Source organism: Lipophrys pholis, assembly GCF_963383615.2.
Source record: "Lipophrys pholis genome assembly, chromosome: 2".
Classification (NCBI taxonomy): Eukaryota; Metazoa; Chordata; class Actinopteri; order Blenniiformes; family Blenniidae; genus Lipophrys; species Lipophrys pholis.
The window spans coordinates 3,098,863-3,115,140 of NC_137636.1; the positions used below are offsets into that span (position 1 = coordinate 3,098,863).

General features: G+C 45.3%; 1 protein-coding gene across 1 annotated transcript in view; it reads right to left on the reverse strand.

Annotated features, from left to right (window-relative positions):
- myo9aa (myosin IXAa) overlaps nucleotides 1-16,278 on the reverse strand; it is a 125,766-nt gene that overhangs the window by 8,804 nt on the left and 100,684 nt on the right. The window contains exons 23-38 of the mRNA XM_080458538.1: nucleotides 15,292-15,414; nucleotides 13,495-13,644; nucleotides 12,503-12,810; nucleotides 10,041-11,579; nucleotides 9,691-9,784; nucleotides 9,301-9,519; nucleotides 8,038-8,135; nucleotides 7,806-7,933; nucleotides 6,943-7,166; nucleotides 6,119-6,235; nucleotides 5,461-5,649; nucleotides 4,643-4,693; nucleotides 3,207-3,318; nucleotides 1,658-1,719; nucleotides 1,023-1,215; nucleotides 48-176 (exon numbers count right to left, since the gene is read on the reverse strand). Coding sequence (XP_080314664.1) covers nucleotides 48-176; nucleotides 1,023-1,215; nucleotides 1,658-1,719; nucleotides 3,207-3,318; nucleotides 4,643-4,693; nucleotides 5,461-5,649; nucleotides 6,119-6,235; nucleotides 6,943-7,166; nucleotides 7,806-7,933; nucleotides 8,038-8,135; nucleotides 9,301-9,519; nucleotides 9,691-9,784; nucleotides 10,041-11,579; nucleotides 12,503-12,810; nucleotides 13,495-13,644; nucleotides 15,292-15,414 — 3,736 coding nt within the window. The remainder of the gene's footprint in view (nucleotides 1-47; nucleotides 177-1,022; nucleotides 1,216-1,657; nucleotides 1,720-3,206; nucleotides 3,319-4,642; nucleotides 4,694-5,460; nucleotides 5,650-6,118; nucleotides 6,236-6,942; nucleotides 7,167-7,805; nucleotides 7,934-8,037; nucleotides 8,136-9,300; nucleotides 9,520-9,690; nucleotides 9,785-10,040; nucleotides 11,580-12,502; nucleotides 12,811-13,494; nucleotides 13,645-15,291; nucleotides 15,415-16,278) is intronic.

Consider the following 16,278-nt stretch of genomic DNA (forward strand, 5'->3'; position numbering starts at 1 on the left):
CGGTTCGTGGCCCCCGGATGCAGACGGTCAGACTGCCCGTCGCTCACCCATCGCCCGGATGAACTCCTCGTACAGCTCGAACGTCATCAGAGGGTTGGGCAGTTCCCTCAGCCACTGCTTGAAAACGCTGCCGATGACGTGGATGTTGTAGTCGTCCAGATTCATGCTGTCCACATCTGCAGGAGCAACAAGAAAGACAAGGCCAGAGATCATCTGAGGAACTTCATGCTTGACATCCTGATCTCAACTGCTTTTTTTTTTTAACTTGTTGGTCAAATAAAGGTTAAACTAAAAAAATTAAAATAATCATGTTTGAATTAAGTGATAATCACGTGATGCATCACTTACATAACTATTCTAAACACGTGCAATTTGAGAAAATTAAAACTATTTCAAATACATTTTCTTTGGGATTTTTCTATTTTAATCTCAATCTGATTCACAGTTTGAACTTGATTTCTGGATAAATTTTGTTGGTGACGAGGAGTAAATATTACCGTTTGTTTGTTATACTGATGTTCAAAGTAAATAAAATAAAGGATTGTTTCTGGTGACTTCCAGCACAAGATACCGTGTGAGGGTTTACTGCAGCTGGGTATCCATAAATATTAGCAACAAAACTACTATCAACAACACTTCGAAGTCTGATATTTCCCGATATTCTAAATCAGATTGTATATTAGAAATCAAAGAGATGGTCAGCAATTGTTATTTTTCACTTTCCCTGTTTACAAAGCGTTTCAAGTCAAAATGCGTTTAAACGTCCGTTTACACGGAAACTGCAGAAATGCTAAAAATAACTTAAGTCAGCATGTAGGACCACAGCAACAGCACCTACTAGTGACCCTACACGTTAACTACATCGTTTGGAGCGTTTATGCCATGTAAACAGGCATCATTTTCAAAACGGTGTCTTTAAACCATGGATTTTCACTTCAATGAGCTCTGAACACAAACAATATCACTCCTTACAGAGTTCCCTGTACCGGTTTTTAAACGCGAGCTCGCCTCCGGTCACATACCTGTATCCAGTCCCTGCTTGAGCTCCTTGATTTTGTTGGTGGAGCCGGACTTCCTGTAGATCCCCTCCGTGTAGAGGCCGTGCATCTCGATGTAGTTGATGAGCTTCTCCACCACCAGGGGCACCGTGCGCTCGTCGTTGGTCAGACGGGAAACTTCCACTCCGAACTGTCTGGAGGAAAGTTCTGGATCGAACTGTTCCCGGACGGAAGACAACAATGCACGTTTCATTTCCAGTGAAAAGCAGCAATGCTGCGGCGACACGAACGTCGGTACGAAACCCTCACACAGTCACACAATTGATGTCACGGGACGCTATTATGAGGGTGGAAGTTTGTGCCCTGAGCCTCCTACGCACATTAAGTGAGCAGAGTGTGGATTAGCTGGACGTCTGTTGTCAATTTGCTTGTGATCGCTCCTCTTTTCCATCTTCTTATGACCTTCCAAACCCAACTGGTGCTGCAGAAATCTTCCACTTCCTCATGGAGAACCTGAGCGTTTCTATTTCACCGTCACATGCGCTTACGTTTGGGTTTTTCTCTCGGCGTTCTCTTGGATGTAAAAGTGTGATCAGATGTCTACGTGGTCACTGCTGCTACAGAAATAGAAACAGGCTGGTCCAATGCGGCCGACTGACCTTCTTGCTGCATTTGCTGGTGGTCTTCTGGCAGCACTTTCTGTGGCAGGCGTAGCGACACACTGGATAAACACAGGCAGAAACATCAAACAGGTCATTCCCAATATCCAGAGAAAGGCAGTGCCTCCTCATCATTCAGCGGGACTTCGGACGCAAGGAAAAGAAAGCGACCAGAGCCAGGTCTGCCTGCTGGCACGAAGGCAACATCCTGTGTGAATAAAGGACAAACTGTGTGGAGAAATCTGTGGAGCGACGAAGCCGCAGACCCCATGAGTCCAGTTGAAAACAATCTGATTATGGCCGGGGGAGGGGTGGGGGGGGGGGTGGGGGTGGGGGGAGGCTCGACACGAACACAAATCGGAGTGTGTCACCAAGATTTGTTCTTGTGGAGAGAAGTGAAGAGCTGAGGTAACGTCAGCACACCGTTCCAGTTTGAGTCTCACTCCATGGCTTCCTCTCCGCTCCAGATTAGTTTTTAAGATTTTACTTTGTTTTTAAAAGTGTTTAATCACTTTTATAAGGCCACACTCCACTTTTAGCACCGAGATCCTTTTTGAGAAAACAACACGAATACAAACAATAACAGAACTTGAACGTGCGCTCGCCAACGCCACAATTGTTAGCGGAACCGAGTTGGCATCGCTAACATGTTAGCCGTTAGCTCATGTCGATGCTGACGAACGTGTAAAGCAACATCCGCGGGGTCACACGGACAAAACGCTGTTTCTGGATACTTGTTGAACAGAGATATTATCTGCGAGCTCTGGAGCGTCTCCATGGCAACAGACGCTGATCTCCTTTACTCTCCTCCATCAGGTGCCTCTCCCATCCGCTTTGTATGGGACATTTTTTCACAGTTTTTGGGGATTTATTCGGAAATGGTTAGCCGTTAACGTCTCAAAATCTAATCCGTTGGTCCTTGGATGATGACAAATCATCCCTGAAGATTTCATGCAATTCGAGTGAGAAGTTTTTTCAGGGAAGTTGGTGAAATAGGTGGAGCGCTGACACCTTGAAGCCAATGAACTGAATATGAATGGATATTGGTGTAGTATGACCAGCTCCAGTGAAAACCAGTGACGTTATTTGTTATTTTTGTAGTAACTGTCTTTACTGTTGCAGTGGTTTGTAATTTGCAGACGGTCCCTGCACATTGCTCGTAATGCCGGTGACTTGTGATGGAAAAAGAGACTTAGTCTGTATGCCGATGACATTCCGCTAAAGAGTTATTGATGCCAGAAGTACTGATCTGGGAATTGTATCGAGAAAACATTCCTGCAATGATGAGAAACAGTTCAGAAATACTGTTTATTACTTAACTATGGCAGTTTTATGCTTTCATACTTAACTACTAAAACTATCAGTGAATCACCTTCAGACAGTTTATGAAGATTTTCAGTCTTCCAGGAAATGTAATTTTGAATTATAACGAGACCACAGCTTAGGTGAGATGCGTTGCTTGTTTGAGACGTTTTCATTGTTTTTTATATCAATTGTGCAAAAGTCGTGAGAAAAAGCTTGTTTGAAACTGTCTGACATGCACACTCACGTTTGCAGACGCAGGCTCGGTCCATCATCCAGATGAGCGAGGAGCAGTACTCGCAGTACGTGGGGATGCTGTACTGGGTGGACTTGAAGATGTGGCCATTATGCTCCTCCACCTGCAGGGGGCAGCACACACACACACACACACACACACACACACACACACACACACACACACACACACACACACACACACACACACACACACACACACACACACACACACACACACACACACACACACACACACACACACACACACACACACACACACACACACACACACACACACACACTTCTTCAAGTTTCTCCAAGAGAGAATGGAGGCAGTTTCTACAAGAAATTCCAGGTACATCCCAATAGTCCCTCCTTTCTCCTTTCCTATCTACCTTTCCTTTCTACCTTTCCTTAACCCCCTGGATGAGGACACGGCGTTAAGGAAAGATGTTAGAACGCTTCCTAAAGGAGTTAGGAAAAGATGATCCTGTTGTTTTGACGGATGGACCACACTTCCACTAGGTGGTGTAATAATAATCGGAAGGCGGTGAAGGTTAGTGACGTCTGCCGCGGTGAAAAAACTACAAATTTCCGAAAATGACCTACAAAAAGGGCATTTCTAACACTTTCCTCTGTCGCTCTCACCACTGATAGAACGTCAACTATCAAAGCATAGAGCCTCCATTCCTGAGCTTAGTGAGAATCCCAACGCTCCTTATCATGGCCGCCACTTAAACACTTCTGGGGTTAAGTTGAAGTGGATAGGAAAGGAGATAGGAGGGACTGTTAGGAGATAGGAGGGGCTATTAGGAGGTAGAAAGGGCTATTAGGTGATAGGAGGGGCTATTAGGAGAAGTGGATAGGAAAGGAGATAGGAGGGACTGTTAGGTGATAGGAGGGGCTATTAGGAGATAGGAGGGGCTATTAGGAGGTAGAAAGGGCTATTAGGTGATAGGAGGGGCTGTTAGGAGTTAGGAGGGGCTATTAGGAGAAGTGGATAGGAAAGGAGACAGGAGGGACTGTTAGGAGATAGGAAATATTATTAGGAGATAGGAGGGGCTATTAAGAGAAGTGGATAGGAAAGAAGATAGGAGGGGCTGTTAGAAGATAGGAGGGGCTATTCGGAGGTAGAAAGGGCTATCAGGTGATAGGAGGGGCTGTTAGGAGATAGGAGGGGCTATTAGGAGAAGTGGATAGGAAAGGAGATAGGAGGGACTGTTAGGTGATAGGAGGGGCTATTAGGAGAAGTGGATAGGAAAGGAGATAGGAGGGACTGTTAGGTGATAGGAGGGGCTATTAGGAGATAGGAGGGGCTATTAGGAGGTAGAGAGGGCTATTAGGAGGTAGAGAGGGCTATTAGGAGATAGGAGGGGCTATTAGGAGATAGGAGGGGCTATTAGGATGTACCCTGTGAGTTGCAATAGAAAGTAAAGGCAGACTTACAATGTCGGTGTCTTTCTTCCTTCGTTTTTTGCGTTCTGGTTTTGGAGCCTGCTGATGAACAGAAAATAAAACTATGAAACTCTGATTAATCGCAGTTTGATTCAAACCCATTACACATAATGTATATTTCTATATTATATTATATTATTATATTATAAGTACCACCAAGGTTGAGAGAAACAAGTTATATAATTTTGTGTTAATAGATTGACAATGTTTTTGTCAGAATGAGTTATACAACTAATAAATATTAGAAAAACTGAGTTGAATATTGAGATAACATGATTTTCAAAAATATGCAGGATATATGATGGAAATGTATTTTTGCAGAGAGATAACAGTGCTCTTTCTCTTGACCCTGATTTTCATCCTTTACTTACATGTAATAAAGTGTAACATACATGTAACATAATATACAACAATAATTACTATATAATACCAATAAGTGAAAAACAATGCAATAACAATATATTATAAATATATATAAATATAAAAATATATATGATCTTAAAGATATTCTATATGTAGACGTGTATGAAAAAGCAACATTAAAGTAATGAAATACTCCGCAGCCTCATCTATAACTACTAAAGTCACTTCTGAGTACTTTATCACGGTCACAAAAAGTACTGGAGTTACTTTGTTGTTACTAAAAATAAAACTCACAGTGAACTGGAAGGTTCATTTCTTCAACGATGCAACTTAATAAGCAGTGATTCAGCGAGAGGTTTGACCTCACGCAACAGCTGGAGTCCTGGAGAAGCTAAAGAGACTAAAGGTGAGTGCCGTCAGTGGAAGTGGCGTCCGGAGGCGGGTACCTTGCTGAGCGTACTGTCCAGAGGTTTGTACTCCGTCATGAACTCATCCAGGAAGACCTTGAAGGTGTTGACCCACACTTTGACGGGCGACTCCCTCCAGTCCCTCTGCTCCTGACGCATGGTCTTCTCCAGGATGTGCTCGAACAGAGCGTGGAGGTCTTTGTAGCGGATGCTCTTACCGTCGTCCATCTGGACGGAGACACAGCCGGGGGTCCCGGGGTCACGTCCAAACATCAACATGGACATGAACAGTGGCAGCTTCATCTCAGAGTGGCGCGTTTTATACGTCTGCTGCTTTTTTTATTTTTGATCTTTTTATCTCGCCAAACTTCATACAAACAATCATGTTGAGAAAAGGCAACCACCTGACCCCTATATCGACCCCCGCATTGACCCCCACATCACCCCCCCATGACCCCCGTGACCCCCTCATCAATCCTCAAGCCCAAGATCAATTGCCCCAACCCCCGTATCAATCCTCGGCCCCCTGCCAGACCCCCATCAATCCCCCCCACCCCCCACATTGACCCCCACATCACCCCCGTGACCCCCTCATCAATCCTCAAGATCAATTGCCCCAACTCCCGCATCAATCCTCGGCCCCCTGCCAGACCCCCATCAATCCCCCCCACCCCCCACATTGACCCCCCCGACTCACTGCGAGAGCCGTGGAATACGAGTTGAAGATGTTGAGGCGGAATTCCTTCAGAGCCTTTTTAAAGACGACGTCCACCATCGTGTCCTTCTTACCGTCCTCCGTGTCCAAGTCGTTGATCTAACAGTTAAAAAAAGAGGAAAAACGGATGTAGCAGGCATTAATATGGCGTTAATATGGAGTTAATATGAACCAAACGCAGCTTCTAAATGTACAGAAGCAATGAACGATCCGGCCTCGTTCACACAACAAGTGAAAAATGGGTTCTGCAGCATTTGGTTCCTACTTTTTCACTACTCAAAAAGGTACGAGTCTCTTTCACACTTTTCATTTAGACAAAAGAAAAGTCCAGATGTCTGCACACCATTCCTGATATTAATTCTTCCACCTCCTTCCAGAACTTTCTTTTAGATTTGGGCAAATTATATGAATGAAATCTGAAGAAACCAGAAATCTTCATCTTGATTTCTGATTTGGGGTTTATGGAAAAATCTAATTACATTTATTAGAAAATCTAAGACGCACCAATAAACTTGTCAAATTGCTCCCAATGTAGTGACGGCGCCTCGCGTGGCAGCGGCCTCCACTGGTGAGTGACGATGTAAAACGCTTTTGGACTGAGAACGCATTTAAAAAGTGCTACATAAGTAAAGTCCATTTCCCGTTGTTGACAGGATTTATTTTTCCAAAGCTGCGGCCATACATCTTCTGCAATTACTATATTGGATTCTTTCTTTTGATTGACATAAAGCTTTTTGTATAATTTGCCAATGATGCCTTAAATATTCTAATTACTTGACTTTTCAGTTATGAAGAGCGTCTTTCACCTTCTTCATGAGGAAGTCGTTCATGCTGCGGTAGTCGTTGGTGCAGGTGAGGATCTGCAGCGAGTCGTTCTGCCACTGAGCCGGCTCCAGAGTCGCGCTGCTGATCTTCACGCTGCGCCGCCGCTTCACTTTGGGGGACGGCTCCTTGTTCTCCTTCAGGTCCCTGGACCCCCGATCCAGCGTGGAGTCTGGGCTGCAGGGCGGCGACATATTCTCCTGACCGGCTGCGGGGCAAAATGAAAGAGGATTCAGACCAGCAACAGACAGCTGCGTAATACGTATCGCTATCAGGATGTCAACATGCAGAACACTGCAATAGAGCATTTGCAAAAAGTTGCACTTTCCCAGTTTACATGGAATCAGAGCATTTTCACAATGTTGCGTTTCCGGCCGTTTCATCTGAGAAGGAGCATTTTCAAAATGTTGTATTTTTCCCCATCTACACAGAGCCGGAACCTTTACTAAAAGTTGTGTTTCCCTGTTTCCAGGGAGACTGAGCTTTTTCAAAATGCTACGCTATCGCGTTTCCATGGAGATAGGAGCGTTTTCAAAAAGTTGCATTTACCCCCGTTTCCACATAGACTGAGCATTTTCAAAAAGTTGCACTTTCTACTAATGGAGATCGGAGAGTTTCAAAAATTTCCGTTATCCACTGTTTCCACGGAGATGGAGCGTTTTCAATAAGTTGTGTTTTCAGAGGCTCCGAGAACCGCCATTGTTTAAACGGACGCCAAAAACGCGAGGAAAGTTTTCTGTTTTCACTTCGAGGATCTAAAATGCTTCCCTCTGGAAGCAGTTTTCCGTTTTCCTCGCCTCCTAAAGCGGCTGTTTCGTAAAGAGGCTCAGACCTGCGGGATACAGACCTTCTCCGAGCAGCGGCCCCGTGTCGCCGTAGTCTCCGTCCAGGGAGTCGGCGCCACAGATCAGCTTCTCTCTGGACGTCTTCTTGTCGTTGTACTTCGTCCTCCCCCAGAAACGCATCTTACGAACCCTGAAGACAAAGTTCAGGGTGAAACGAGCAGCGAGGACGATGCTGGAGGTGGATGATGTCAGAGTGATGATGTCAGTGTGATGATGTCACTGCGACGTTCAGACCTGCCATCCTGGGAGTTTTTGCGCATGGAGTCGGATTTTCCCAGATCCCCCGACGACATGGTTTTGTGCAGCTTCTTCTGCTCCTCGGAGTTCGCAGGCTGAAACAAGAAGAGGACGGAACGTTACCGAGGAAGAGACTGAGACTGTGAAAGGGTTCTGATCTGGAGACAGAGTGAAGCCAGCAGGTGGCGCCGTCACATCACTGGAGCCGCATCAACTACAAGAGGATTTACAATAGTATCCTGAGTATTTTACTAAAAAAATTAATAAAAAAAATATAATAAAAAAAATCAAGCAGTTGTTTCAAAAATAAAAAAAATATATAATAAAGAAATATATAAATAATGAAGAAAAGAAAATGAAATAAAATTAGAAAGTAAATAAATCACAAAATATAACAAATATAACAAATTAAATTAAATATTTAAAATAAAAAGTGAATTTTTTGGGACTATCAAGAAAAACTAATTACAATTCAGACTTTAATTCTGATTCTGAGTTTGTTCAACTATATCCATCCATCCATCCATCCATCCATCCATCCATCCATCCATCAAACAGCAGATATAAAGTTTTATAACATGAAAAAACAGCAGCAGAGAAACGATCTGCAGAAGATCCTACAAAAGGAAAAGAGTCAGTTCATCTAGGAAAAGAAAGATTTTGTTAATCGAAGAAGAAAGTAAAGATTCAAAAAGTGATTCATCCATTTTTTTGAAGCTAAAATGGGAAATAGAATCAAAAAACATGCAGATATAGAGAATTAATCGGGAAAGAATCTCGATTAAATTGATAGAAAGAAAAGCAAAATAATGTAAGAAAATGTTTCGGAGAAAACATTTCAAGAGAATTATGTTACTGCGTTTTCATTATGGATCAATAAAGTCAATAAATAATCCAGATCCATTATTTTTGGAGGCCTTTTCAAAATATGAAGTATTGTTTTGGCGACCGCTTGAAAATTGTGTTTGATGACACAGCGTGGCTTTTTGAAAGTGTAAATCTTCACAAACATTTAAAGGAAAACCACAATCTTGATTTTGTTCCTTCATGTGCAAAAAGTGGTATTTCCTAAACGATCCATACTGTACTTTTAAATATATACACATATATATATATATATTTATTCCTGCTTTGAAATGCTTTGAAATGTCTTCCGCTCGTATAAAAACTAGAGGAAACAGGAAGCAGTTTGAGTCAGAGGTGATGCAGAAGGACGTCGGCTCTGTGGAGAGGGTGAAGAGGAGAGGAGTCATGTGTTACCATGTCTGAATCACTGAAACAGGACTCTCTTAAGCCCGCCTCCGTGGAGCTCAGCTTGGACAGGGGCAGAGTGTAATGACGGGGGCCGGCCAGGCCGCCGTCGCCGTCATAGTCATCCTCGTCCGAGTCGCCCCCGACTGAGAGGACGGGGGCGCGGGTGAGGAAGTCGGAGCGGGTCCGAGCCATTCGGGCTTTCTTTTTTTGGCCCACTCTGCCAACCTGGAGTCGCCACAGGTGATATTAGCAATGGTTTTTTAAACAAATAAAGAATATGCAGAGTCACCATGTCGCCCATCTGCATTGGGTTTTTTTTATACATTATTAAATACAACACAAAACACAACTCCTGAAAGAAGACATGTTGTATTAAACTCATATTTTTAAACTTACATCTCGTGTTTTGGCTCCTTTGGAGGGTTTGGAGGACGGCGTGGGTCCGTCTCTGGGAGCAGACGTCTCTTTAGCTGCAGCGTCACTGTCAAAGCTGCTGGAGAGAAAGACAAAAACATCAATACAAACAGGATTAAAGATGATCACACCTTCAATCACACTCAAGTCAAACCTTGAAAACCACCTTAGGAGCCGTTTTAAAAAAGCTTTAAGTGTTTTCAGTGGCTCTGTGCACCAGTTGTGTAAACGGACCCTGAAACCCAATAGGGCCTAAATCATCACCATGTCATCCTCCATTGGCCCGGCCCACCTGACATCAAAATGAGTGAGAAACGAGGAAAGAAACTCACTTTGTGAAAGTGACTTTGTCCTTTGGAGAGAAGAAGATGTTTCCATGCTTGTCCGTCATATTCACTGCGGTTCCTTGATTACTTGGCGGCTTCTTGCTTCCCGTCCTGGTTCTGGTTCCGCTTCCGTCTCTGGACTCCAGCGTGAGTTTGGGCGCCCAGCCTTCGGGAACTGCTTTCTTCTCGTGGCGTCTCTCTCTGGGGGCGGAGGCGGGAGGCGGGGGCAGCTTGGGGGACGGCGGCGGGGCGGAGGAGTCGGATCGCGTCCTGGCGTGAGGCGCCGCCGCCGCGGTTCTCTCGATCAGCAGGGAACTGGGCCGGACGGGCCTGTTGGGAGAATCCGGGCCGAGCCGCCGGCTCTGCTGGATCCGGTGCAGAGCTTCTCCTCTCTGCTTCTCGAACATTTCCCTCTCGTACTGAGCGAAGAAGAGACGCTGCTGCTCCAGCGCCTCCTTCTGCTGTCGGATCTGCTCCATCATCTCCTTCTCGTTCTGGAGCTGCTGACTGCGCTGCCTCTCCTCCTTCACCTCGTTCAGACGGAGCAGCTTCTCCATGACGGCGGGGTCGGCGGGGTCGGCCGCCGCCATCGGACGGGTCTGGGCTGCGGACTCCCAGAGCTCCGGAGGGGGACGGACTGCGTGGCTGAGCTCCTGGCTGAGCGGGCTTTCTTTCTGCATGCTGATGACCACCACCACCGGCCGGCGGGCCGACTCTCGTCTGTCTTTGACGGGTTTGGGATCTTTGTCGTGTTCTTTAGCAGGATGGTGGGAGGCTGCGGCGCTCCTCACACCTGCAGGGACGTAAAAGGTCGGGAGGTAGTTCTCGATTTTGGGCGGATGTGCGGCAGCGGGGTGGGCTGTTGGGTCCGTTTTGTTCTGTGGGGCTACGGGAGGCTCCGCCTCCACTGGGGGGAGAGGCGAGAAGGTATCCTCGCCGTCCGTCACCTCCTCCTCGGCTTTCGGCGGCTCGTCGTCCATCATGAGGAGCTCGAAGCTGCCCTTGGAGCTCTGGCTGTCGGGCGTGCCCAGGGGGGATCGGAGAGGTGGGCTCTCCAGCGGGACCAGCTCAGCGGACCAGCGCCGGTCCTCCGACGGGGACGACGCCCCGCCGCTGTTGGCCCGAACCTTCAGGAGCTCCAGGCTGAACTTGGCCTGCTCCAGCTCCCTCATGCGCCGGCTCTCCCTCTTGGCCCGGGTGGTCTTCTGGTTGGATTCCTCCACAGATCGGACCCTCTCCCGGACCACCACCACCGACTCGGGAACCGAGGCTGCTTCAGTTTGGTAGGACTGCTCTCTCTCATGTTCCTCCTCTCCTTCGTCTTTGTCCGAGCCCTTCTGGTGGCAGCTGAGGATTTGGAGGCTCTTCTCCCGTTGCTCGTACGATCGATCCTCCCACGTGCTGAGGTCCAGCCCCATTATCTTCCCCGGCGAAGCCTCCTCCTGCTCCTCCTGCTCCCTTGAACGGATCACCTGTCCATTCTGTAGCTGGAGCAGCTTCTTCTCCTCCTCCTCCCTCCGTCTCTGCTCCTTCACTTTCTGGAAGCTGCCAACGGAGAAAACAGTCAACCAACCTTCCCTTCACACACCATCATAGCTTCTCAGTCCCTCCCAGCAGCTCAGCTGATTCCAGAGCTGCTTTGGGTTGAACTGCTTGCGTCAGACTGAGCTCTTAGCGAGTCCGGTCGGTCAGCACAGCGAACAAAGCTCAAACACACTGGAGGGGCCGTGTGCAAAGATTAATCTGCTTTTCAACCAGCTTTAGCAATATTATGCAGTCTTCCACTCACAGGAGTTATTTTCAGACACTCACACAAACTCAGAAATATTTGCTCTTTGTTCGTGAAAAAAAAAGTCGTCATAAATTCGAGTCGAACTGTTTAATCGCGGTATATTTACATTTTTTTACTCCCTCAAAGAAACATTTGAAGTCATTTTTAGTATAATTTTAGTCTAAAAGTCATGAAAAAAGTTTGTTATTTGAATATTTGAGGAGATCTGATGATTTTCTTTCCGTTTTAATCCAAGGTCATAATTCTCATAATTAAAATTGGAAGAAAAAAAAAACACTTAAATTTGTTATGAATGCAAAAATAGCTGATAAAACTCCTCAAATTGAACCAGGTCAGCTGGATTTAGTTATATGTCTTGAACCACATTACTGACAACTCGTTGTTTCGTGTTTAAAGGGCAAGATTTTGAAAACTTTGAAAATGTTTATGAAAATTTCTAAACTTTTCAGTGGCACCCGGCACCAGCGTCATGTAAACGGACAAGTGGCTTCATCTGTTATCAGAGACGTGGATAAAGACGAAACGTCTTGCGAGACGAAGTCTAATTCAGCTGCTTTGAGAGGCACAGAAAAACTGATGAAACTATTTACTTTTGTACGATGATGTAATTAGAATAACGTAGTAAGAAAATCCCCGTTGTTTTGGAAGGACACATGATCTGCTGTCTGGTTCTTACCTCTTCCTGGTGAGGTACCCTCTGCTGACGGTCTGTAGTTGTACCACAGCTCGGTACAGTCGCAGGTAATCCTCCCGGGCTCTGTGGCAGCGCCAGGCTGTCTGAATCACCAGAGCGGCGGCGCAGCGCCGAGAGCGCCACGACCTCCAGGCCCTCTGCAGCACCCGAGCCGAGTCCCTCCACAGGCGGAACTTCTGTCGCTCCCGGTAACCTCTCCACCGTGTCTGCAGGCACAACGCCGCCTCCTCCTGGACGCCGGGGGCAGAGTCCTCCAGGAACGTCATGGAGCGAGAAGAACGCCACCATTTCTGCAAGGAAAAGATGGTGAATCAAAGAGTTTTAACGACAACTGAACTATTGTTTTTCACTCAAAGGATGTATTGAATGTTCTCATCAATCATCAATAAAAAGGAGTTTATTCTAAAAAGGAATCAAAAAGAAAAAATCCTCTGGATGTACAAGAGATTTAAAAAAAGTAATTATCCAACATAAAGAGCTGAACAGTGACACTATTGTATAATTTCACATCTACTTGACAAGAAATTACATACTGTAGGTGATAAATAATAATTTCAAGTCTTAAAGGTTTTATTACCTCCCCAAGGAGGATAGAAAATCACCCGCGTTTGTCTTTTAACAAGATATTTAAAAAACTAATGAGCAGATCTACAAAGGTGCATTTGTATCAAAGGAAGAACTCATTAAATTTTGGTGGTGATCCAGATCAAATCCTGTATCCTAGATCAGGATGTGGAATATGTGCAATTTTCCTGTGTCCCTTGGTGGAGATCAGAAATCTCTGACTGCTCTTTTTCTTTATGGTTTCGGCTTATTAGTCATGAAAATCAAAAATACACTCTTGAACCATCTTCTTACCCCTTTTCAGACATGTTTTATATGTGCGTATGAGTTGAGGTGTGTGTGTGTGTGTGTGTGTGTGTGTGTGTGTGTGTGTGTATATAGAAATAAAACGACACGATGTTAAGTCCTACCTGGATGCAGATGGCGGCTTCTCTCATCCTCACGAACTGCTTCCTCTCCAGCCGAGCTCTGAACCGCCGCTGCAGAGTGACGATGAGTCGGAAGACTTGGCCGTGGAGCGAGGCCTGAAGCCGCTGGCGCTCAGCCTCCCGTAGAAACACCTGAGGGGAGGAACCGCGGCACACTTATTGAGACACATCACAAACGCATTCTTTCAGCTCGCAGTCAATCGCACACAGACACACACAGAGCGCTCAGAGAAGCCTGGCCGGATGCGTGGTCACAAGAATGTCAGGTATGATCCTCTAATAATATAGACAGCATCCCAGAGGCAGGGACCCCTCGATCACGTCCATTCATACTGTGGACATGGACACACCAGACATGGAGCTCCGATGTGTTCAAGTAATGAACACGACACTTTCTGCGTCTGTCGCTTTATTTATAGACTGCAACATGTGAGAGTTTAATCACCCAATAAACCCGTTTTTTTATACTTTGCACTAAAATATGTCAACAAAGAAAACCTTAACAATTATTTTTGATTACCTCAACTCTCTAATTCGCCCAAAACAATGACTTTAGAGATGAGAATTCATTTTTCAATGGTATTCCACAGGGCTATATCCTCGGGCTCTGACCAATTTCCTTTTCACGTGTTACCAAAGATCATTGACGATCAACTCAGACAACTTTATCAAACAACGCCAAGATGAATGTTTGGTGTTATATATGAATAGTCTCAACAATTTGGACTCGCCAATCTCCCATAAGCAATGATATAAGACATGAGAATTCAATAAACTGTCTCAAAAAAAGACGTTTGGTAAATAGACTTGACATTGCTTTGGTCGAAACAAGCTTAACACCATCCAGTTACAATCACAGGGTTGACTTGTCGGACCCTTATTGTTTTCTCTACGTGTTACCAGAGGACATTCACTTCAACAAACCTCCTGGCCAGGCTAAGGACGATACATAAGGAAACTTCAAAATGAGTGTTGAGAGCGATGGAAGACGCCCAATAAGGGTCCATAACGCTAAATAATCAAATTACAAGATCACGAAGGACCAAAATATCCTAGTTGTCGCCCAACCTGTTGAGGAATTTTGCTTCCTCAACAGGTGACTCTGTTCAGTATCACATATAACTGACAGTGCAGTACCAATAGTACTTGCTTACATATAAATTGGGGTCTATAATGATTGATTTGTATATTGCTTAGTCCACAAAATTATATATTATTATATACATATATTCTCACTGAAGAAGCAGAAGTATATTTTTGCATTGGATCACCTTTAGTTTGAGCACAAATGAGCCTGAACAAAACGAATGTCCATAGTGTTGAGATCGACTTGTGTTTCAGGTGCCATTAAAGCCCAATTTCATCTGGAGTCGGCCGGGCAGGTCAATTAGTGTCATTATAACCTTTAAACTTGAACTTTGTCTTTGCTGTGGTGCAGAGTATACAGAATGAAAATGTCTATATTTTCACAATAAACAGACAAGCCAATTTTAATTACACTTTCTGGTTCAATATAGAGTGAAATATCCAAAAAACCTTCTGCAATAGCCGCTGCATTATGAGTGTTTCCACAATCTCAACCTGGCAGCATTAGCTTTGAGGCTAACGCTCGTTTGCTATCTGTCTACTAATCTTTAGAAATCTGTGAAAATAATCCATGATTTCTTTGGAATTTGCTTGGTGGTTCGGCGCGGCGGAGTGGAGCCTGTTACAGGTGGGTTTTGTCCGACGGGCCTCATGTTGGACACTCCTGCTTTAACTGAAGAAGAGAGACGGTACCTGCGTCTTTCCCACTTGGTAGCCATCAGCCTGTAGGTCCAGCTGGCTCAGACACTGCTGGATCCCCTCTTTGGTGCCACTGGTGCCCTCTGGCAGCAGCACAGCGAAATGATGGACAAAGTCCTGAGAAGAAAACAAGAAAATGTGTTACTGAGCTGCTTTGTTATACATTTCCACAGTGCTCACGGTAATAGCGTTCCGTAATGGTCAAACACAAGCAGTGCGTCGGTGGATCTGATAGAAAACTTTTCCTGGATGATTCGGGTGAGGGTGGATTTGCTACGTATCCCGATGACTAGAAGGGAAACTTCTTGATCGAAGGACAAGAAGCGCCACCGAGCACATGTGGTTTCAGGTAAAGGGCCACGCCGTCCAATATTTGTCAAACATCATGGCACAAATATGCTGAACTCCCACTCGTCAAACTGAGGCCCATTGTCTGAATCCAATACAATGTGAATGCTGGGCTGGAAGGGGAAGAGATGCTGTGTTTATACAATCAGGGGCAGCGGGAGTGTTTCGGAGACAAGCGGACAATGGAGAGGCTCTGTTCTGAGCAGCAGAGTCCTTCAAAGCGATACTCGGCTCAAGATATTTCTCATTAGCGCTGACCGCGGCGCTAAATATGTTTGGAGGAATTTCTGGTGAACGCAACGTCTGGCGGTGAAATGATCTGAGTCAGGTCATCGAAATGAGGACAGTTTGAAAAGTTACATGACTAAAGGATCGGTCATCACACACACACACACACGCACATGAATTCCAGCAAGTTTTCCCACTATAAGTTCTTAACAGCTTCATTTATTTCAGGACTGGAGCAGATTGGCGGCGGGTATTGGAGGCAGGACACATCTGGACGGGTCAGCAGTCCAACACAGGACAAACACTTTTACTCCAGCGCGACACTTTCAGTCACCAGTTAATCCTAAACTCATGTTTATTAACTGTTAGACGAAGTCAAAGCCATCTTAAAATGTGACCGACTTA